This window comes from Anastrepha obliqua, chromosome 2, assembly GCF_027943255.1.
Source record: "Anastrepha obliqua isolate idAnaObli1 chromosome 2, idAnaObli1_1.0, whole genome shotgun sequence".
NCBI lineage: Eukaryota > Metazoa > Arthropoda > Insecta > Diptera > Tephritidae > Anastrepha > Anastrepha obliqua.
The window spans coordinates 42103296-42128425 of record NC_072893.1 but is presented as its reverse complement, the minus strand read 5'-3'; the positions used below and the strand labels follow the sequence as shown (position 1 = coordinate 42128425).

The 25130-nt window shown below is 35.8% G+C and overlaps 1 protein-coding gene across 1 annotated transcript; it reads left to right on the top strand.

Moving 5' to 3' along the window:
* The first annotated feature begins 1434 nt into the window (after positions 1-1434).
* LOC129239032 (heparan-alpha-glucosaminide N-acetyltransferase) lies at positions 1435-25130 on the top strand. The gene is made up of 11 exons (XM_054874300.1): positions 1435-1667; positions 10203-10369; positions 10527-10642; positions 10723-10871; positions 15190-15355; positions 15437-15641; positions 20406-20570; positions 24001-24122; positions 24189-24358; positions 24430-24616; positions 24700-25130. Exons 2-11 carry the CDS (start codon positions 10226-10228, stop codon positions 24992-24994), a joined length of 1719 nt encoding a protein of 572 aa, XP_054730275.1. The 5' UTR covers positions 1435-1667; positions 10203-10225; the 3' UTR covers positions 24995-25130.

The following is a 25130-nucleotide window of genomic DNA, read 5'->3' as shown; positions in this document are numbered from 1 at the left end:
TTTTTTTTGGGTTTTTGGTTTCAGATGAAAATTGCGACCTGCATCTTTGCCGCCGCACGACACATGCACACACGAGGCGCCTCGGCAAAATGCTTGTACCAGACATAACATGACGTATATTTTAATGAAAAAATTTGAGAAGACTGTTGAAATATATAACAATAAAACCTAAAAGTTTCGTTTCAATAGAATATTTTTTTCCTTCCCAAAAAAAAAAAACAAAAAACACGAAAAAATCGATTTTTTGAAGCCTCTAAAGCAGTCTCCCCCCCCTTAACATATTTTTCTTTTCATTTCATTCATTTTTAAACTTTGCACTGTGAATACAGTAATCAAATGTAGCAGGAGTACTAATCTTTAAAAACTAATTTCAGTTAAGGAATACAGCAATTCAATAAATACATACATTTTTGTAGCTATCACAAATATTATAAGTCATGTAATTATTATATTATATTTTGCTATCATGCCCATGTAATGTAGTTAATCGTGCAAATTATATATATGTATATTTAAAATTAAAAAAATTAATTACATGAAATGTACGTACATAAATCACGACAACCCAAACGAGCTGCAAAATGTAATAATTAATCCAAATTCTCGGCATTAACGTTTATTGCCAGTTGCATAAAATATGAGAAATGGGCAAAAGAATCGCGTTTTTCTCGATGTAATAAAAAATTGAAAAATCACAAAAAAAACAAAAAAAAAACAAAATAAAAATATATATATATATACATATGTATGTGCATATATATAAATAATTGATGAAAAGTTCTTACTGTCTGGTATTATACTCGTATACATAATATATAAACAAATATTAACGTATTAATAAACCACAAAAAGCATATATGTATGTATGTAGATGATTAAAGTGATTAATCTTGAGGATTTTCCATATGTACGTGTTTGCGCATATACATATGTACATTAAATATATGCATATGTACTTATACATACAAGTGCATGTACATGGCTAAAGTGAAATTGCCGTTTCCGCTATTAACACGTTGCATTTATTGCTTAAGCTAGGTAAGTTACTATTATAGACATACATACACTTTTCATTAATTTGTTTGTTATTTTGTAGTTGTTGCTTACAATCAGCTGAGTGCTTATTGCTGCTCTCTACATCGTGACTTCTGCCCATATGTGCCAAAACAAAAACGAGAAATGTTTCAATTCCATTGCCTACCCCTAAAGCAGAGAACGTTAATGTATATTTAACGTTCTCTGCCTAAAGTCTACAAAAGTCTAAGTAATTTACACACATACATATGTATGTATGTGTATGCCGTATGCGCTCTCTACAATACATTCAACTGTTTATAAATGCCAATGGATACCGCTCCAACTCATTAATGTACATATGTATGTATGTACGTTCTCTTTTTTGTGCGCGGCTCCAAACAATATTTGACAGTTCGTTTGGTTACTTTGTGTTTTTAGTGTTCGCCTTTCTTTGCACGGGTGTTTTTATTTTGCGCAAAATTTAGAGCATATAAAAGTGTGATAAAAGGTTATTTGTAAATTAGTAAAAGGCAATTATTTAAAAAATACTCAAAGTGCAATTTATGTAATATTAGCGTTACAAGGTGGTTGTACAGCAAGTGCGCGGTTTTTGCAAAGTGGACTTAACAACGTAAATTGATGATTATACGGTAATATTGTTAACTTTGTTAACTTATTGAATTCCAAATCAGTAACTTGTTTTTATTGACCTCAATAATGGGACGCGCATTTATATGTAGATACATGTATACTACCTCTCATAGGCACTACATAATTATACACATATGTGTGTATGCATTTGACTACGCAATCACCTACCCAGCCAAAAAATGTAAACAAATAAGTGCGTATGTATGTACATATGCATTATGCATAATTGTGCTCTTTGTGGCAAATATAGTTTCGGCAAACGAGAACTGCACTATAGGCAAAAGAAGCTTCAATACTTTGAATATTTTACTCAACGGAGTACCAATATCAAGAGGTGGCAAGTGTAAGTCATTAGAATTTGTTTCCGCCCTCACAATAAATAGGTGTGTTGTTCTTGTAATATCATAAAGCATTCCAATACCATTTGGGGAATGCTGCTGAAGTGACAGTTTTTTGAGTGGATATAAATCCGAGTGGTTCCCGCAACGTAAATTTGACTCTGTGAAAACAAACTGCAAGTGTTTGAGCCACCTTGTGAATTGCTCAATACCTCGCATGAGCATAAACACAGCTGCAGCGTAATATGCCGTTAAATTTGGTAGAATTAAATTAGCATGAGATGTGGTACTTTAAGAGAGTAAGAAAAAAGCATGGACATTTTGACCTTTAATAGCTGAGGTAGCTGATAGGTTGCGATCATGTTTTAAAATTTTCCTTGAAGTTGCAAATCTATCATCTTTGCCCAGTACTTTGTCCCAAATAACCGATTTCTTTTTTAAATCAAACCCATTTTTAAGACCCCTGCAACAACTGACTTTAGCACCAATCGCACTTAATTTTTATCTAACAAGAAAATAAATAAACTACACGTATACATATTGATTATGGAGGATGGATCCATATGTATTGGTTGGGGAATAAGTCCATAGCGTTTTTATATCTTCTTTTATTTTACAAGGATTTGTTTGCTGTTCGGCAAAGTGTAAATAAGTATTCATTCGATAGAACTCTTTCTGCTCTACAAAATTATGTTAATTGTACCTATTTTTGAGTTATTTAATTTTTTATTAGTTTATGAGGCTTACCATAAACATGGAATACCCAGGAGGGTATTCTTCCTTGACAAATCATCGAGGTTAAAAAGCTGCCGAAGCAGCCTGCGACATTTGCGACGTGTATGGAGGAGGTGTCCTAGAAGAGTTTAGGGCACGGAATGGTTTGCAAAGTGTAAAATTGGCGACTTTGACATCGATGTTTGTCGATGCCACCTCCCGTAGCAAGATGTCTTCAAATTACTTGTCATGATCTCACCCACCTCGAGCAATACGCGGTCATAAACAGCGCTTTTTGTACCGAATCGTCATGAGAGATGAGAAATATTGCCCAGACAACAATATGAAGCAAAGAAAGGAATGGCTGGCTCCAGGAGATACGCCAAAGCCGAGAGTCAAGCCAGATTTTCATCCAAAAAAGATCATGATATGTGTTTGGTGGTACTAGGAAGGCATGGTGCACTGGAAAATGTTCAAAAATAATGCCACGGCCAACAAGGAGCCCAACTACACCGCGTGAATGAGACAATTCGACTGAAAACACTTGATCGACATGGTCAAACCATATTCCTTCACGACAACGCTTTCAGCATCCGCCATATTCGCCGGATCTTGCACCGACCGATTACCATCTTTTCCGCTCCCTGCAAAACTATACATATGAAGGGCATTACCTTCGATAACAAAGAGATCCTTAAAATCTGGCCTAACAACTTCTAACAACCAGGCCAGGCGATTTTTGCCAAAACGGCATCAACAAATTGGCCGAAAGATGGGAGGAGGTTGTAAACTACAACAGCGAATATATAATTGATTAACTTATTGATATGATTATAATTTTTTGTTTAAATAAAAATCTTCGGTAAAAACTGCAAGAACTTCTTCCCCAACCTAATAGAAGTCCATGTAAGTTGGGAAAGTCGCTGATCTCCATTTCCTTGGGAGTTGCTAAGACGATTATTCTGTATATGGTCCAAATAGCTCACAACTTACGGGCTTCACCAAGTATCCTCTGGGTAGCTTTCGAGCATCCGTGCGCGAGTCCAAATAAAACTAAAACTCTGTAAGGCTCTCACCATGCTCGTCTTAACGTCCTCTTCGTTGAAAAGATCAGGTGGAGAAGGACTTGGCTTCACTTGGTGTGCCCAACTAGCGCCGGTTAGCACGTGAAAGAAACGACTGCCGCGCTTTATTAAAGTCGGCCAAAATCGCGTACGCTAAAGGGTCCCGGTGGTCTAGAGCTCGAAAATTTAGGGTATTTTCAAGAATTTTTTTACAATAAAAATATGAAAAACGATATTTAAATTTTTAGGCTTTTTATTTAACTTCTTTTACATACAAAAATAAAAAATAAAAAATTTTAATAATCTTAAAAATGGCGCTGAAGTTGACCCTCCCTTTGAACAACATATTAAAATTTGTGAATGACAGAAAATTTCATTTCGGTTGAATAGTTTTTTTTTTTTGACAACACCAGACCGAAAAAAGTAGTTTTGAGGTAATTGAGTTTAAAGTTTTGAGGGGAGATATTTTCCATTGATGCCGCCGCGTGACGAATCTGACTCTACCTGCTAAAACGGCTGTAGAATCGAAAATACTGGGAATATCCTTCTAAAAATTTTACAGTATATTCTTAAAAGCCTATACTTTCGAAATATAAAAAAAAATTTTTTGAAAATTCTAGACCACCGGGACCCCTTAAGCAAAGCTCTCAAGAGAAAATACGAGTTATTCGTAAATTTCAGGCTGATATTAAGACCAATCCGAAGACTTTCTGACGTTATGTTAGTCCAAAAAGTCGTGCTCTATATAATCCCTCTGAAATATTTTAGAATAGGAGCTGTGCTTCCTACACTCGGGTGCTTCCTATACAACATTTTATTGATAGAACGTGTGATATTGCCAAGGTTGGCGGAATTATGTATAAGGTAAAAGTAAGTGGCCACAATTATTCAAGCTCAAACATACCCACACCCATGCCCTGTAGGAAATGGGGTCATATAGGAATTGTACTTGCCAGAGGCTCAATTGTGGTCAAACTCTGAAAACAATGCTTGTTTTCGACAAAAGTACGCATCTGTATTTCAAGCGAAGGTGTATGCTAATCAAGAAGCGATGAACTTTGTTGGGGAAAACAAATGGGGAGCAGATCTGTAGGTGTCTGCAGTGACAGCAAAGCTGTGCTCATGGCCTTAGACATTCCTCCACCCACTTCAAGGGTAGTTGAGTCCTGTAAATCCTGATGATAACATGGGTCCCGCGACACGTGGGTATTGCGGGTAACGATATCTCTGACTCTTTACCTAGGATGAGCTCTGAGGACAACTTCTTTGGCCCGGAGCCTGTACTGCCACTCCCTTCTGCAGCCATCAAAGCCACGGTTAGCAAACGGGTTACTTCATCCCATAAGCGAGCTTGCCAGGCTAAGAGAGGCTGCATATAGACAAAACTGATATGACCTGTCATGTCTGACCCACGGTCGCAGTTCCTCCTGTCATTAGGCTGTCAGCTGGTTGGACTGATGACGGACCACTTTTTATAGGCGAAGCATATGGAGAAGGTAGGCATCTCAGACAGTACACTTTGCCCAGCATGTGGAGCGGAGGATGAGACGGCGGACCTACTCAGATTTCTTTGGAGGTCGGGTAGATTTAAAGAAAATTAAAAAGGGAACCCGAGTGTACCATGGACTTAATGTTGTCTGAGTGCTGTACTTGCTATTTTTTTCCCACAAAAAAAAAAAACTTTTTGTCAAAAATTTCTATGTACAACCAACCAAAATTGAACGGCGTGATCTCTTTTAGATCTTCAGCTGACAGTTTTATATACAGCCATGGACAGATAAATAGCACAAATGTGAACCTTATATGTTAAGTTAAGTTAAGTTAAGTTAAGTTAAGTTAAGTTAAGTTAAGTTAAGTTAAGTTAAGTTAAGTTAAGTTAAGTTAAGTTAAGTTAAGTTAAGTTAAGTTAAGTTAAGTTAAGTTAAGTTAAGTTAAGTTAAGTTAAGTTAAGTTAAGTTAAGTTAAGTTAAGTTAAGTTAAGTTAAGTTAAGTTAAGTTAAGTTAAGTTAAGTTAAGTTAAGTTAAGTTAAGTTAAGTTAAGTTAAGTTAAGTTAAGTTAAGTTAAGTTAAGTTAAGTTAAGTTAAGTTAAGTTAAGTTAAGTTAAGTTAAGTTAAGTTAAGTTAAGTTAAGTTAAGTTAAGTTAAGTTTAGTTTAGTTTAGTACGAACTCTGCTTTGATCAAATAAATTTGTTGTTTACATTTATTACCGTTATTAAGCTTACATTTATGCGAGGAATTTACCGTTTCTTTTCGATGAAATTTTTTGCGTTCTATTTTATTAATGCTTATTGCTGTTTTGAAGTGGACACAAAAATAGCATATTTTAACTTGATTAGCGGAGAGTAAAACTTTAATATTGTTCCAGCGATTTTTAGTATAATTTTTTGTTTCTTAAATAAAATTTTAAAGTAATTACTAAAAATGGGACGTGGAAAACATTGCACGCCGGAGAAAAGAGCTCTTATATACCGTATGAGGCAAAACGTAAAAAGCGTATGAGTCAAAAGAAATAGCTGAAATTATGATGTACTCTCGGAAAATGGTTTATAATGCTCTTAAGTTAGTTAAGAAAGATTTATTCTATCTAAGCAAAAAAACGAAAAGAAAACCAAAGCCGCGAAAAACTGATGTTAATGTGGATAGAGTTATAATACGCAAGAGCAAGGCAGACACTTTTAAGTCAGCACGGCAAATAATGCTTGAAATAAACGAAGAATCTGGTTACAGGTGTCTAGAAAGCTTGTAGTAAGCCGACCTAACGATGCCCAGCTGTTTGGCCGTATAAGCAGAAAAAAACCACTTCTCTCAAAAAGACATATCAAACACTGACTTGCCTTTGCAAAAGCCCACAGAGACAAATTTATTCAGTTTTGGAAAAACGTACTTTGGACCGAAGAAATCAAAATAATTAGGATGGGACCAGATGGGAAAACTATTGTACGTCGCCCAAAAAATCAAGCGCTAAATCCTAGGTTCACAAAAAAGACGATTAAACACGGCAGCGGAAGCATCATGGTTTGAGGAGCTTTTTCCTGGCATGGTGTTGGATCGATTGTTCGCGTGGTTGGTAAAATGGATAGATTTCAGTATCTGGATATACTCCAGAATAAAATCGATCCATTTGTGTTTGAGTTTATGCCATTAAATTGGACATTTATGCAGGACAATGATCCAAAGCAAACACTGCAAAGGCAGTGAAGCAATGGCTCAGAAGAGAAAAAATTAATGTACTGGATTGGCCGGCGCAGAGCCCTGATCTCAATCCAATAGAAAATTTGTGGAATGACGTTAAGGTCAAAATCGCTAACAAAAATTTAAAAAATTTTGGTTATTTTTGGACTGCAGTTGAGGAGGCTTGGTACTAGATATCAAAGGAAGGATGCCACAAGGTTTTAGAAAGCATGGAGCGACGGCTTCAAGAAGTAATCGAAAACGGTGCATATATGTAGGTATGTAGTACAAAAAACTAATCTGGTAAAACAATATTATTACTTAACTATCTGATTTGTTTACTATTTTTGCTTTTATTTGGAATTTTTTAGAATGTGCTATTTATGTGTCCAGGAGGTTTCGTGAGTTATCAACGTTCTCGTAAATTAAATCAGAACTGAAATTCTTTTTGACCACTTTTTTGTTTTAAAGTCGTCGGCGTGTGCTCTCAGAAGTCAGTCACTAGCTAAAGAAGAGGCGAAAGTACACCACTCTGCGGCTACCACCGCATTAACTTCCCTAAACCTTGGCAAGGACGAGATGCAGAGGCAGATAGATCTTTTCCGCTCTAGTCTAGTCTCTATTAAAAGCAACCTCTATATCTATGAAGGCCACCAAAGTGAATTGTTTGTCCTCCAGATACTTTTCCACAGTTCGTACCACCTCATGTAAGGCTGTTTCCGTGGATTCCCGCTTCAGATATGTGTGATACGCTGGAAAAAATTTGGATTCAAGGCCCAGTAAAAAACCATTATTTTCTTGCAGACAGCCTGAAGAAGTTCAAAACATCAACGCAATAATTTGCTGACTTTCATTTTATTTATTTATTTAAGTCTATGATGGCAGAAATCTTGCAGACTAGATACATATATTTAGTTAAAGTAGTTCCTATACATATATACTACTGTGGGCAAAAAGTAAGGTGAATTTATTTGTCAAATTTCGCTGGATTCAAATTTCGCTCTAGTTATTTTTTTCATGAGTTGGCAGCACTGTTAATAACATCTGGGCCAACTTTCATGTGAATGTCATTATCAGTAATATATTTACGCTTGTGTTTACCAAACGACCAAGAGTGCATTTTTCGATTTTTTCAATGTCTGATTAGATTGAGGAGAGAAGTGCCATCAAATTTTGTTTGCGGAATGAAATTTCGGCTGCGGAAACGTTTAAAATGTTGCAGAAAGCATTTGGTGATTCGACCATGTCGCAGAAAAACGTTTATAAGTGGTACAAAGACTTCAAAGAGGGTCGAGAACGTGTTGATGACTTGGAGCGCTCCGGACGACCATCGACGTCAACAGATGACCAACAAGTCAATAAAGTGAAGGAGTTAGTGCTCAAAAATCGTCGGTTGACTGTTAAAGACCTTACCGATATGATCGGAATATCAGAAGGATCTGTGAAAACCATTTTGAAAGACCATTTGGGCCTACGAAAAGTCAAATCTCGTTTGGTACCGAAAACTCTCAATTTCTTAGAAAAAAGTCGTCGCGTTGATGTGTGTGAAACAATGCTTTCAGACTATCAGGACAAGCTCAAATATATCATTACGGGAGATGAGACTTGGATTTATGCTTACGACCCCGAAACAACCGACCAATCAAGCGAATATCGTGCTAAAGGCGAGGCCAGACCGAAAAGAGCACGTCAAAGTCGTTCAAAACTAAAGGTCATGATGACAGTTTTTTCGATTTTCGTGGTGTGGTGCCCTATGAATTCCTTCTCCCTGGCCAAACTGTTAATAAGGAATATTATTTGAGCATTATGCGTCGTTTACGTGAAGCAATTCGTCTAAAAAGACCAGAATTATGGGCCAACCACTCTTGGGTTTTGCATCACGATAATGCACCGTCTCATACTGCAGTCGTTCTTCGTGACCATTTCGCCAAAAATTCCACGCATATCGTTCCGCAACCACCATATTCGCCTGATTTGGTTCCGTGTGACTTCTGGCTATTCCCAAAACTCAAGAGACCACTCCGGGGAACGCGTTTCGAGTCGATTGAGGAGATAAAAGCTGAATCGAAGAAGGTGCTGATGGCTATATCGGAAATGGACTATTTGGCATGTTTCGGGGATTGGAAAAATAGTTGGCTTAAGTGTATTTCATCGAGAGGGGATTATTTTGAAGGGGATGAAATTGATTTGCAAAAATAAATATAGATTTTTCAGTAGTATATATAATTGGCGCGTACACCCTTTTTGGGTGTTTGGCCGAGCTCCTCCTCCTATTTGTGGTGTGCGTCTTGATGTTGTTCCACAAATGGAGGGACCTACAGTTTTAAGCCGACTCCGACCGGCAGATTTTTTTATGAGGAGCTTTTTCATGGCAGAAATACACTCGGAGGTTTGCCATTGCTTGCCGAGGGGCGACCGCTATTAGAAAAATGTTTTTCTTAATTTTGGTGTTTTCACCGAGATTCGAACCGACGTTCTCTCTGTGAATTGCGAATGGTAGTCACGCACCAAACCATTCGGCTACGGCTAGAAAAACGGAGAGCTATTAGGAACAGTGGGACGCAATTCTCGAATGCAAAACAAATTTTGGCATAGCAAAATTTAGGTCGAGTACTCTGTAGATACTATTTAACTCAGTAAGAGCCGCCGTAATAGGAGCAAAGTTATAGTAAGTTGGCTTGACTGTTTTGATGTTAAATGGATAGTAAAATCGTGAAGTTTTGCGAGGAGCATTGAAGCCAATCTGTTCAACAACTTCGAGACAATCAAAGGAACCACAACTAGCAACATAAACAAACTTTAAGGACTAAGAGGTACATCTATTGGCAAGGACACCAGAGTTATTAGCTTACACCGAGCCCTGTAGGATGGTAGTGGATCAGAGAATTGAAGAAATTGTAAATAAGTTTTTTAATTTTTTAGGTTGCTTCCTTCCCAATAAAAAATAATTATTTAAAAACATATTCAACTCTTCTGGCCATGGCTGTACCTCAATGTGTTGAACAAATTTTTTTCTATTTCTCACTTTTTTTCCGCACATTGGAGTGCATGGCTTTGCCCCAAGACAGATTGAATATATGTATGTAGTATCGAATGTGAAACATCGAGTGCATTTCTAATATGATAAAATTTTATTAAATTACTTTCTTATCAGGGCTGTGATAACTGATTCGTTTTTTCTTTTTAGAACATCAGTAGACAGCTTCAAATATTTAAATTCTATAATTTCTTATCTATAATTTATAGAGTTTTTAAATAAATAACAAATCATGGCCCGATTTGTGGAATATACTGAGCCGGTATGGCGTGGCTTGAATATGCGAGAGTTGAAAGTTGATGAAGCTTTTGTGGTGGTCAAGTCCCATTACGCGCAGCCAGCTTACCTTTACAGCCGCTCGGACGAATGTTATACGGTGAGTAGAACACACTTGTGATGACACACTCACACGTAACGAGTATGTAAGTGCGTTCACATATATGCACATGTGTATGTCGGTATGCACAATGAAACTCCAAACAATTTAATTTACGCTTTATTTTATATTCCAAACTTTTTTCTTTGCTTTTTAGTGCCCCTACAGTTATGTAAAATCAATGCAAAATTTTACATTTAAGTTAAATGTCGCACGTGGTTGGGCATTTAAAGTGTATACCAAAGGTGTGGATGTCCTCTCCAACGATGAAACGTAAGTAGTGGTTAGATTTATTTTTTGCCTAAAAATAAACAAACAAAAAATGTATGCACATTAATAACGTCTTCCTGCAGGCAATGCAATGACACCGTCTGCAACAGTGTTTGCGAATTGTATGCTCCCACGACTATGATGCAAGAATTTGGCGTTTACAATTTTACGTTGCAGCAAAATGGTAGCTGTGAGGTGATAACTGATAAATCGGGCGTTGACGTGAATTTGTGTAATAAAACTAATATTTTTTATTTAATTTTTTACTCTATGACTAAGGCCCAGTTTTTTGTTGTGGGTTTAACCATAATTTCCAGTTAAACTACGTTTAAATGCCTATCTTTACAGGTTTCAATTCAGTTTAGAAATGCACTACAGCTAAACCAGCACTGAAAAACTGCATCTGAACGTTTTACGTTTGTTGCATTTTTACATGAAAGAGGCAAATAAGAAACGGTGGCCAAGTTGTTGTGAGGTAAAAGGTTTTCCAATAACAGGTGTTATTTTGATATTCAAAGAAAAATGCCCTATGTCCTCGATAGCCTTACGAATTCCATTTTTGAGGTCTTGAATCCATCCTGGGCTGTTGGCGTAGACCTTTTCTTTCATGTGACCCCAAAAAAAAAAGTCACTAGGTGTTAAATCACAAGATCTCGGTGGTCAATTGTGATCACCCCTTCGAGAGATAACACGGTGCGGAAACTTTTCCCGTAAAAGATCAATGGTTTCGTTGCTTGTGTGGCACGGAGCGCCGTCTTGTTGAAAATAAACGTTGTCCAGATCAATACCATCAAATTCTGGCCACAAAAAATCGTGAATTATCTCTCGATAGCCTTTTATATATTTAAATAACACCTCTTATTGGAAAACCCTTGACATTAACTTTGATATCGTAAGTAAAGGGTGATCAATTTAGAGGTATCGGATTCTAAATTGCACTAAAACTAACTAAAAAAGCGAAAATTCAAATTGCTTTGGAAATCTTTATTATTTTTGTGGATCACCATTCGTGACATTTATTTTCTGAAGATAATCCCTCTCAAATGTTGGTCGCAACTGCATTCTAATTCAGCCATCCGTAAACACCAATTTTGGATGACTCGCTGGAGGACCTCGGCCCGTATCTCGTGAATAACTTTAATTATGTTGGCTTCCAATGCCTCAACCGAAGCAGATTTTTCCACCAAGCATTTAGACTTTACATACCCCCCAAAATAAAAGTCCAAAGGTGTGATATCACACGATTTTGGTGGCCGGTGGCCAATCCACTGATCCGAGCCGAGCGATAAATGGCTCACTGAATCGTCGACGCAATAAATATTTGCTCACGGGCTGTATGACAAGTAGCGCCGTCTCGTTGGAATCAAATGTTGTGGAGATTATGGGCTTTTCCAGCCTATAGGGCGCACCAAACGGTTGTTTTCAATGGATTTAATGACTGCTATTGATTGACTTCAGGTTGCTCTTCAGCCGAAATACGTCAATTCGGCTTATTGACGTAGCCATTAAGCCAAAAATGAGCCTCATTGCTGAACAAAATTCGGGTTCCAAAATGCGGATCTTCGGCAAGTTTTTCAAGAGCCCAACGACTAAAACTATGACACTTTGGAAGACCGGTTGGCTTCAAATATTGGACTAGCTCTATTTTAAAAGCTTTCAAACCAAGATCTTTGTGTAATTACCCGAGTAGAGCCATAAGATAGGTCAAGTTGTTGAGATCGGCACCGAATAGATTTTTCTGCGTCTTCGGCAAAACTTTTATTTACAGCCGCAATATGCTCTTCACTAGACCAAGTGATTGAGATCGGCGCTGAAGGGATTTTTCTCTTCACTTCGGTCTGTATGTGGTCTAATCGGTCGAGCTTCATCCAATAATGTAAAATTATTTTCAATTTTTCGGATGGTTTGCCGTATGTACACCATAAGTTGGACACTTTTCACAGAGCGTCGATATTCGTAATACAATTGTGCGTTTTGGAAACGTTGTTGAGGCGTGTAAGTCTTTCCATGATGAAGTGTCCATGAATATTGTAAAAAATTATGCGTTTAGTTTGTGGGTAGTCTCGCGTGATCTTTGAAAAACACCTCCAATCTGATCACCCTTTACATATCATTCGTTGCTGTAAGAGAACGATTCCATATTAGGTGATCCAAGTATATCATGGATGGTCTTACTTTTTTCGAGAAATTGTTTTGCATGATTTTATATACACAACAAGAAGTAAACTGAGAAAATTTGGGGAAATAATACTTTCAGATTTATTCAATGTTGAAAATTTTGATACGGAGTCTTTTAAAGTTAAATGCTTTTCATTCTTTTTAACGTTTAACAATTTTTATTCTCCTTTTTGGGACAAAATATGCTTGAAAAATTGAATTTTTCAGTTCAAAACTTTTCGGAATTTTGGTTTTTGTCAACCCCCAGACCTTTTTCTTATTCTTTTCATTCATATCTGAGAAAATATAGTACGATGTATCTGCTGATTACTGTCTTCGGTCGCTCTGTGAACTGACCTAATAAACCATATTTTGCTGTGCGTATTTGAATACAACTCGAAAAGTATGTAGAGGCCCATTAAGGAATTATTATGAAGCCGTTTAATTAATTATTGAGCCTGGACTTAGCTATTAACGAAAAAAAATTCGAAGATAGGTTTTTGACAAATGACAGACAATTTTTTTTTACCAATAACGTTGAACAAAGAAATTCGATTTTTTTCCAAAAGTTTTTGTTTTTTGAGTATATTTGATTCTAAAAATTTAAAAAAAAAATTATAAAAATATTTAAAGGAAGCGAAGTTGTTTGACTTTAAAAACCTCTATAAAACTCAAAATTTTCAACATTGAATAAATCCTATTAAGGAATTATTGAGCCTAGACTTAGCTATTAATGAACAAATTTCTAAGGTAGTTTTTACAAATGATATACATTTTGCTTTCTTTTACCAAAACGGTTGAACTTCTATTTTTTTTCAAACAAAAAGTTTTTTTAAGTATATTTGATTCTAGAAAATAAAAATATAATTATAAAAAAATATTTAAAGGAAACGAAGATATTTGACTTTAAAAACCTCCATAAAACTCAAAATTTTCAACATTCAATTAATTTTAAAATTATTAAATGTTTAAATTTAATAAAATTTTTCAATTTACTTCTTATTATACTCGAAAACACTACGAACAAAACAGTTTTTAGAAAAATTGAGGGCCATGTTCAAAATATCAGGTCAGTCCATAAGTTCGTGCGTTTTCTAAAGGTGGTTTTAAAATTAATAAAAAAGATGTTTAAAGTATTTATTAATCAATAATATATTTTCCTTCATCATTTACAATGTCTTCCCAACGTTTAGTCAAATTTTTAATTCCCTGCTCAAAAAATTGTTTGTCCTTGGAGCCAAAATACGCTTCGCTATCCCTTTTTATAGCTTCTTTTGAGGAGTAGTTCTTGGTACTCATATGGGATTGAAGTCCACGGAAAGGGTGATAATCACAAGATGTAATATCCGGAGAGTATGGTGGATGCGGCATTAGCTCCCATCCGAGCTTGTTCAGCTTGCCTAATGCTTGCCTTGCGGTATGAGGTGTTGCGTTGTCGTGGTGAAATAAAACTTTGCGTCTATTCACTAAAAACGGTCGATTTTTGCCTCATTTTCAAGCCGTTAGAGCAGCTGAGAACACACATTCGCTCTCTGCTGAAGGTTGGCGACGGAAAGTCTATGCGGAACCCATTTTCCCAGCTTTGAAACTTTTCCCAACTGAACCAGGTGCCTGTGAACTGTTTCACGCGATGAATTTAACCTCTAAGCTATCATATCCACTGTCAAATTTGGCTCAGCTTTCATGAGTTCGAGCAAGGCGTCGGACTTAAAGGCTTCAGGACGACCAGCGCGCGGGGCATTCTCCACGTCGCAGTTACCACTTCGGAATTTTGAAAACCACTTTTACGCAGTCCTTACACTCACGGTATCCTCTCCGTGAACAGTGTTTATTTTTGGAGCAGCCGTTGTTGCATTTTTACCACTTTTATAAAAAAATACAAAATATGCCTCTTATACGCGTTCGAAGATTCCATTTTATTTTTTAACAACGCGTACTTCTACGAGTATCTGCGATTAAAATAACTTGTGAATGCACAGTATATAAAAGAAAATATAAATACATAGTTCCGTTATATTCCGCGAATAGTTTTTTGTATGCAAAAATCGTACAAAAGTTAAATTATGGGTAAAATATGCACGAACTTATGAACTGACCTGATACTTTGACCACTTGGCCAGGAAGTGGTTAAGAGAAAAAACACAGAAATTACCACAAGTTCTTTCTGCATGCTTTTTAAAAAAATTATGCGATATCAACCAACAGTATCTTGTTCAATGAAAATCGTTCAAAACTGTTCTGCTGTGAAAAGTTACCGTTTGGCATTGCAGAAAACGAAAATTTTCTTCTATTATAATATTTTTTTAATTTTCTTCTATTCTATCTATGAAAATGTTTCTCGCCATAGAACTTCGTTAGTCGCTACATTTTTTTTAATTATCGTTTACTTTTAGCGCTCGCATCGGTGTTTCTGCTAGTCACTATGTTGTTAACGGTGATACGCACGTCGATGTGCGTCTGGCGTTCGTACACTTACTCCCCGGATGCAGAAATTGAAGACACTGGTGTCACGTCTGCGCAGCAAAGTAAACGAATGCGAAGTTTAGATGCTTTCCGAGGGTAAACTAAAACTGATCTGTTTGTGTTGTTTATTTGTTGTTGTTGTTATTGTTGTTTAACTTTTCACATATTCTCATTTAGAATGGCAATCGTTTTGATGATATTTGTAAATAGCGGCGGCGGCGGCTATTGGTGGATCGAGCATGCACCTTGGAATGGTCTGCATTTGGCAGACGTAGTTTTTCCTTCATTTCTTTGGATTATGGGCGTTTGCATACCGATTTCGGTGAAATCACAAGTGGCGCGAGGTACGCCGAAAGCGCGAATATGTCGGCGCATTGTTTGGGTAGGTTTGTAGACAATTAGAATATACGAGTCCAATATGGTTATTTTATTTTTATTTATTTACTGTCCATTAATCCACGTGAATTTGAAAAAATGTTGCCAAACTCAAATGCAAATTTAGATATTTTGACACCTAATGACACGAAGCAAAAAAAAAACAAATTTTAGCTTAGAAAATATGCCTTTAGAGTTATTTTCAAGGCGAATCTGTTAAAGGTGGTATTGGAAAATTACGACAATCAAACGTACAAAATATTGTTGTTGGTCTAGTGCTACCATCTTTAATGAATGCGCCGTATTTATTTCCCTTCTCTTGCGAATAAAATGAATTCTATCGGAAGTGCGGTAATAATATTTTTGTACAAAGAAAGGCAAAAAATTTAAAAATGCTTCAAATGCAGCGGAAATGCCGGTCTTAAGGTGTTAAGGGGGGGGTAGGGTCACAAAATCGAAATTTTTTTTCTTCACTCATCTTATAGTAAATCATTTCAAGAATGTTGTGTCAAAATTTTAAGTGGATCGGAGCAGAACTCTCAAAGTTATAGCCTTTGTAGGCACTCTACCTCGACAGCGGAGCATCGATAATTTCTCAGAGTCATTTTTTCAAACGCGTTTTTCCCGAAACGACTTCTTAAAAGTCGGTGCCAATCACAACTCCGAAACTATTCAACCGATTCTTTTCAAATTTGGCACACGTTTTCTAAATCAAAAATACCTCCCCCCTACACTGTTTTTTTTTTTATTTTTTTTTTTAAGGTTGTTTTTCACTTACAAATATGGCGAAATTTTTCGCCAAAAATGCTCGTTTTACGTTTTTTGCCACCAAAACTACAAAAATGAAAAAAAAAAAAATTTATTAATGTAGGGGGGAGCATTACGTCATACTTTAACTGAAAAATTCGACTTTTTTAGTTTCAGATGATTCTACGACGAATGCCGATTGGCACCGCAGAGCACCTCTCGAAAAACATATCTCCAAAAAAACTCTATCATGGGCTTATTTGTCAATATTTTATTATTAATATTTTTTAAAAACTTATTGAAAAGATGTAATATACAATAACATGCAACTGATTTTATTAAAGTATCTTAAGCCATATTTCTGTAAAAAATTAAAAAAAAAGTGTTTTTTTTTAGCGCTAAGCCCTGCCCCCCCCTTAAGCTCTTCAGCAAAATTTTTCCAAAACCTGTTCACCTTCTCGTTTTGGTGCAGTAATTTAAGAAGGAGAAATTACGCAAATTGTTCACGAATATATTTCAATCACACACACACAAATATATACCTGATTTTGTCAAACTCACTGAGAGCGGAGTAGCGATACAAAATAGGCGCCACGTTTATATTTTGTATATCGTAGGGAATATAAGCAACAACAAAATACATGCCATCGTTGGTTCTGCTCTACTACTGCTACCTTGTAGATAATTTGTGTTGTGTTATGTATTTTTATATAGATTTTTTTTAGATTTTATTTTTCTATTTATATATTTTTTATAGATTTTATTAAGTAATTTACACTTACTGTCATGCACAATCTTATAAGTATTCATATTCATATTCGTTTTGTATACCGAGTCGTAGTAGTAATCATATTCGATTTCTTATTTGTATTTTGTATTTGTAATCATATTCGTATTCCTATTAGCACACATGCTCATTTACATACGAGTATTTATGAAGGGAGTTCGATATATTGTCGGTATAACTATGAAAAAATATTCCTATTTGTTATACCGAAGTCTAAGACGTTTTACTATTAAGACATGAGTAACTAAATAGATGCGTGAATGTCGCGTTTTCCTAACTGAATCGAAGTGTTCATATATTTCATGAAATCAAACAATGAAGCTCTTATATTGCATGAATTATTAATCATATACCTATATGCATAGTAAGTCATATACTCTCTGAGGCACAAATTGGAGTGCCACTTTGAGTTCGAAATTAACTTTTGGACAGCTTTTGAAATATTCTTTGCAAGTTCCTACGAATATGCCGTAGTTATAAAGGCTCCTTCAAAAGACGTGACCTGACATTTTTTTGTTTATTAATGTCATAATTTCTATACGAATTACAAAAAATGCGGGAAAAAAATTGCGGAATACAATGTTTCAAAAAAAAAAAAAATTGTTTTGGGCGAATTTTCCTACTATTTTTGCTTCGAAAAAATAATATTTTCGAAAAATTATAAATTCACATGGAAAGTAATATCATAGAAAAGATGTGTGCAAAATTTCAGGGAGATCGGTCAATAACTTTTCGAGTTATCGTTTACGCCAAATCGAAAAATATAGTTTTGAGCGTCTAAAGTCGGCAACGTAACTATACCTCTCCCAGCGCTCGAACGGAAAGAATAGAGTCGTCACGGTTGACGATCTATAATATAAGAAATACTCAAATTTACGTTCTAAAAATTTTTAAGCATATTCTTAAAGGATTATATTAAAATTTTATGAAAAAAAAAATTTTTTTTTCGAAATTTTACAGGTACAAATAGTTTCATGAAATTTTTCACCAACCTTTGAATTGTCGACTCATTCAAACGATTATATCCACCAAAAAAATCAAGAATTTTATTATTTTTCCCAGCTAAAATTGCTCTTTCGCTGAGTCAATCATGGTTTTTGTAATGTTGAACTATGTTTGGAAATACACTCTGTATCAATGCCTCTTTAGACTGTGCAAAAGTGCAGAAATTGTTAGGCAATGTTATCATTCCTGTTGTTTTTGAAAAAAGGTTTATTTTTTTTGGTTAAAAAGTGTTTTTTGAAGTTTTGAAAAACACTTCGCTCTAACAAATTTCTTCTCAGTTAATTGCTGAAAATTAAATATTTTGAAAAAACTATTTTTTTTTAATTTAACATTTTTGAGAAAATTTTGTTCTTGAAAAAATTTCATACTTTTGTAAAAGTTTAAATTGATTTGTTAAAAAAGATTTTTTTCCGCTTTGAAAAACACCCCCTCGAAAAAATGTATTCTCTATTTATAGTGGAATATGAAATGCTTTGAAAACACCATTTTTTTTTAATTTTGTTTGGTTTTCAGAAAATTTTGTTTTGAAAAAATTGCATACCCTTGAAAAAGTTTTATTTTATTTTATTTGTTTAAAATTTTTGAATTTTTTTTTTGTAATTTTAGAAAAACACCTCTTCGAAGAAATTTCTTTTATCTTTTTGAGGCAAATTTGGTTTTGAAAAAATTTCATGCTTTCGAAATTTTTTTATTTTACTTTATTTCTTCAAAATTTTTGAAAAAATTTTTTTTTATAATTTTCGAAAAACACCCCTTTGAAAAAATGTTTTCTATGTGTCATAGTGGTATTCCATTAACTTTTAGGATTATAGTCAAATACTTACAAATATCTACGCTTTCACAAATAGCAACAATAAACAAATTTCCTCAAAACCAAAAAATTTACTTTTTTTCTAAAAAAATTCTAAACAAACAACGTAATAAATTTAGAATTTTGTGTTCACGAAAAAACAGTATTGTTTTTATTGTATTAACTGAAAACCAAAATGTTGCAAAAAATCAAAACAAAACTAAATTATTTTTTTGTGTTCATTTGGTCCATATGTTCCATAAAAAGTTGATATGGTAAATAATATGCAGGGTCTGATACACGCAAATTTCCATTGACCATTAAGTGACAAAATTATCGATCACCAATTCCAACAGGATTTCAAAATCAGAGTTGGAATGAGTTGTTGTGTGGTGTACTTCTGAAAAAATGAGAAATAAACAAAATAAATCTAAAAATTCGAATTCTAACTTTAACTTGTGTATGTTCTTATTACCTTTGAATTTTTCCAATGAAGCACCATTCATTTTAAATTTCATTCGATTCCAACATTTGTTCATAGCCGAAAACATCGTTTGCAAACGCATTCATTTCCATATAGAATTGGTCAAAGAAAGCATTGCTCAATTGAATTGAAACATTATTTTCATAAATACTTAGGACCTTAACTAATGCACCTTGGTACATACCTAACGCAGATATTCATCGCGACCTTGACATCGATACTATTGATGAAACAATACAAAGCGCTAGCAGAAGACACATAAATAGACTATTAACGCATACAAATCCTATGATGAGAAGACTACCAAATAAAGAAAAATCTACCCAAAGTCGGCTTAACCGTCAAACACCAACAGATCTTGCAAAATCCTTGTAATCAATTGTCAACTAATCGTATATGTCATTGTTTGTTAACCACTTGGTTTTAAATAATATGTATATATTTCTTCTAAATGAGCTTGGGGGCATTGGCCCTTCAGTATCACTCTCATTCCATCTTTTTGTAAATCAAATTACTTATTGTCTAACGACAGGTGTAATATTTTATGGAAGAAATAAAAAAAAAAAAAAAATTTCATTCGAATCATTTGAAATTTCTGTATACAATAACGAAAGTTCAAAAAAAGTTGTACACATAAAATGAATGTCGATTCGAAACTTACTTTAATCTAAGAATCGAGCAAGTTTTGTTTTGTACAATATTTTGATTTTTTCTTTTTTTTATATGAAGAAAATATTTAAAAGAAATTTTTTTTTGCTAAAAACCTTCCCCTAGTGGATCCCTATAATATGAAAAAAGAACGAATAAAATTGGCCTCGTATCGGCCCAAAAAAATGCGTACAAACGAACATCATTTCATTTTTATATATATAGAAGATAGATAATATTATATTTTATTATTATGTATGATAAATTAAAAAAAAAAACATCTCTTAATAATTAACTTAAAATTTTCCAGCGTTCATTAAAATTATTCGCCATTGGCGTATGCCTTAACTCGTTAAATGGCCCACAAATTGCCGATTTGCGCATAATGGGTGTGTTGCAGCGTTTTGCTGTGGCATATCTAGTTTGTGGCTTGGTTTACACGCTATTTACACAGAGCGAATTCGTGATGCCACAGGTAAGAACATCAACTTTTATATATAAATATGATAATAAAGTAAATAGTGCAAAATGTTAATTGGCCATTATGCCAATTTTTCATATCCTACTTCTTCTTCTTCTTAGCTTCACAGTCCATGGTGGATCATAGCTTCGTCAACAATTTTTCTCCACTTTACTCTATCCTCTCATTCTGCTTCATCGCTCCAGTTGTGTACGCTCATTTCCTTAAGATCTCATTCGACGCCATCTAACCATCTCTTTCGCCGGCGCGCTCTGTTTCTTCCTCCAATGTGTGTTAAAATAAGGGCATTCCACGCATTTCTCTCTCTCGCGGCAAGCACAGGCATTTATCAATAAGTTTGAAGACGCGCGTGAGTGTTTCTGCTTTTAGTCATAATAAGAATATCATCAGCGTAGGCATATATCTGAAAATCCTTATTAAATAATGCTCCATTCGGACTTATTTCTTGAACGGTTGTGTGTAGCATCCTTGTTTTACACCATATATGACTTGGAATTGGTTCGATAGGCTTCCTTACTTGTTGTGTTCGGCAATCCACAGAGAATCAAATTAATTAACTTCAAAGGTATTCAAATTTTCTGAAAGCAGTATCAATTTTGTTTTCTATCTATACAGTCAAATGACTGTTCCTTTACTGATTCCTTCGGGAGGGGCGGGGTTCTACGCTCTACAGTGTCGGATTACCCTAGGCATCCCTCCTAGAAATTTGCAGGTTTTATTTAGGATTAATTTCTAAAATATTTTTGGAGAGGGTTGAATGTATGAAAATGAGGGTCGCACTTCGACTTAACGGTCTTTTGTGGCCTCTATTCATCACAGTATTTCATCCAAGCCGAGTTCTCTTAATACACCTCAGATAGAGCTGGTCGCGATCCTCTGAGGCCAACTTCTTTGACCCAGAGCCCGTTCCGCCACTCCCTTCTGCAGCCATCAAAGCCACGGTTAGAAAACGGGTTACTTCAATCCACAAGTGAGCTTGGCAGGCTGAGAGAGGCTGCAGATGGACAAAACTAATGTGACCTTTCATGTCTGACCGACTATCGCAGATCGTCGTGTCATTAAGCAGAAGGGACTGTAGACAGTTGGTTGGACTGATGACGGACCACTTTCTGCCCAGCATATTAAGCGGATGATAAGACGGCGGAGCACTTTCTGTGCATTTACACGTCCTTCCCTCGAATCAGGTTTGAATTCTCTGGCACTGATGTGTTAAAAAGCGACCTTCTTGGCTCCTTGGAGATCTACTCAGATTTCTTCGGTGGTCAGGTAGATTTAAAGAAAATTAAAAAGGGAATCCGAGTGCAGTACAATGTACTTAATTGTGTCTGAGTGCTGTATTTGCTAATTGTCCCGACAAAAAAAAAGACACATGTTTTAGTTTCCATTGATTTCGTCCTAAGTGGATTACAGTGAGCTTCAAAATTAATATATGCAATAGATTTAAGTAAAAGATCTCTATAAATAAGAGCTAAGCGTAATCACTGACGGTTGATATATCTGGCGGCACTTCATGTTTTCGCACGGACAACTCTACGTTGACTTCCGCGGACCATAAATTTTGATATTTACGCAACAATCAAAAAGTCCCGAAACGTTACTACTAAAAAGATACGACTAGCTAAGGTAAACGAAGATTCTTTCTCTGTCTTAAGTTTCAGAACATCGCTGAAGAGAAGTGCGACCCAGGAGATGCGAACTTCGGCTTTCTTAGGTGTATAGAAATATAAGGGAAGCTATTAAAGGAGAGGTTCCGGTCATATAATTGAAAGGGAGATCAATCGTTGCAATACCTAGGGTTTTGTAAAAGTTTGTCAGAATGTGTGACAGTAATATTCAGTTCTCTAAATGTTCGCACCCGTTTGCATGGTTCCCAGCCAATTTGCGAAAGTTATGCGTTTGACCGGGCATCTCTTCCAATTTGTGTTGGACAGCTTAATGTTATCGACTCTGTGTAGGTTTTTTATTGAAAGAATTTTCATTGTATTCGCTGCAGCCACTGGTTATGATCAACAGTAGTAATAACTCCCATCCCCTCAAATTCTTTATACTGGGTATGGGAATAAGTTTCCGTCCTTTCTTAGCCAAAGTTACGAATTATTGAAACAATTAAATAATACCTGACATTATGTAAAGCATACGGACTCCTCTGATAAAAAATTCGAGTTCTTTTGTCTTGATCCATTCATTGAGCCAGTTTGAAGTGAACCGCTCTCCAGATGGTAACCCGAAGGTGCAATGTCTGGGAAATACGGCGGGTGGGGCAAGATTTCTCAATTAAGTCCCTCTAAATATTTCTGGATCGATTTAGCAATGTGTGGCCTGGCGTTGCCATGCAGCAGAATCAGTTTGTCATGTCTATCGTCCCATTCCGGCCGCTTTTCTTGGAGAGCTCGATTCAAACGTATTCGCTGCAGTCGGTAACGATCGCCAATGTCGGTTTCAGATGGTTTAAGGAGTTCATAATAGATAATACCCTTTTCATCCCACCAGATGCCCAACATAACCTTTGAAGCATGAACGTTTTTTTCGCTGTCGATGGACCTGATTCACCTGGCAGGCTCTTACTTTTTCGATGCTTATGGTTATCATAAAAAATCAATTTTTCATCGGAAGTGACGATGCGATGCAGGAAACCTTTTCTTTTTTGCCGTTCAAGAATCATCTCACATGCCACCAAACATCTCTCGATATCACTCTCCTTTGATTAATGAGGCACCCTGCGGAGTTGATTTCTGGACCATTTCCATCGCGTGAAAACGTTTACCGACGGTTGATCTCTCAACATTCAACTCTTTAGACAGATCGTCAAGGGTTCGATATGCGTCTTCGTCCAATAATTGTTGTAGTTGAGTATCTTCGAATTTTTTCGGTGCCCCTTCGCGATCTTCGATCTTTATCACTCACGTCGAAATTGCCACTTTGGAAGCGTCGAAACCACTCTTTACGAGTTGTATTTGATGGCGCGTGATTACTGTAAATATTGATCAATATACGACATGTTTCGGTTGTAATTTTCTTTGAAAGGTAATAATGAAGCATGACTTTCCGCAAATGCTGTGTTTTCGGGACGAACGTAGAGATTTTTGATCCCAGATAAAAAAGGATCTTTACGCTTCAAACGAATGTCAACTACTGCGATTGAGACCTTACATTTTGTTTTGTTTTTCTTGTTCACTCCTCTCGGGAGCATAAGGCCTCGACAAGACTTGTCTTGCTTTGGTTTCTTTAATCTATTTGATTTCTGACAGGGTAGGTGATTAGTCTGCCGCGAGACCTCACATCTACACCTTCAAATCATCAGTATATTAATAGGGCGAACACAAAAACAGTTTTAGCAGCGACACCTATTTTACGAGGGCGGAAACTTATTCCCATACCCAATATTTATTTTACAAAATTTTTTTAATATTGCATTTCTTTACAGATCGCTTGGAAGCGTGCTTTGTGCGATATTTTATTACTGAGAGCAGAATTTTTTGCAATGCTCTCGCTAATTGCCATTTATTTGGGTCTGATATTTGGACTACCCGTGCCCAATTGCCCCACGTAAGTTTATTCATATTAAAAAAAAAGAAAAAAATATTTTCATAGATTAATTTAATGTTTACGCAGCGGCTACTTGGGTCCTGGCGGCAAACACGCTTTCGCGCAGTATCCCAATTGTACGGGCGGTGCCACTGGCTATATTGATCGTTTGATTTTGGGAAATGCACACATCTATCAGCATCCTACAGCGAAATATGTGTACGGTGCGCAAGCGTTTGATCCGGAAGGAGTTTTCGGTAGTAAACCCATTTCACTTTAACTCATGCTTTCTCTTTTTACACATAGCTGAAACCGATTATCCTTATAGGCTGTCTTTTGACTGTGGTGCAGACATTTTTTGGCGTGCTCGCTGGCGTTATAATATTGGTCCACATCGAGTGGAGTGCTCGTATTAAACGTTTGTTGTACTGGTCCGTTAGTCTGGCTCTGCTGGGTGGCGCGCTTTGCTTTTTCGCTATTGAAGATGGCCTCATACCGATTAATAAGAATCTGTGGTGAATATTAAGAAAATAATTAAATTGCTAGTATCCATTTACATACACACACACACTAATACTTATGTGTATTTTGGTTTTAGGTCTCTTTCGTTTGTGTTGGTCACATCTGCGTTGGCTTTCTTTGTGCTCAGCATTTTGTATTACGTCATTGATGTCCGGCATTGGTGGACTGGGTATCCGTTTGTACAGTGCGGCATGAATGCCATCGTCCTGTATGTGGGCCACACAGTGATGCACAAAATGCTGCCATGGCATTGGCGCATTGGCCCGATGAATACACATTTTGTTCTTTTGCTCGAGTCCACATGGAATACTTTACTTTGGGTGGCGATTGCCTTATATTTGGATTCAATTAAATTTTATTATAGTTTATAAAAATACAAATTTGAGTGTGAAACAAATGTAAAAAAGTGTAAAAATTGGAGAAATTTTCAAAATTACGAATTTCTGCGAAAATTGTTAATTAATTCGTGTACGTATCTAATAAATTTTACCATTTTATATCCTTAAA

Coding starts and splice junctions, on each gene's coding strand:
- LOC129239032 (XM_054874300.1), top strand. CDS start 10,226: ATGGCCCGATTTGTGGAATATACTGAGCCGGTATGGCGTGGCTTGAAT. Junction 10,643..10,722: donor GTCCTCTCCAACGATGAAAC/GTAAGTAGTGGT, acceptor GTCTTCCTGCAG/GCAATGCAATGACACCGTCT. Junction 24,617..24,699: donor CCGATTAATAAGAATCTGTG/GTGAATATTAAG, acceptor TTTTGGTTTTAG/GTCTCTTTCGTTTGTGTTGG.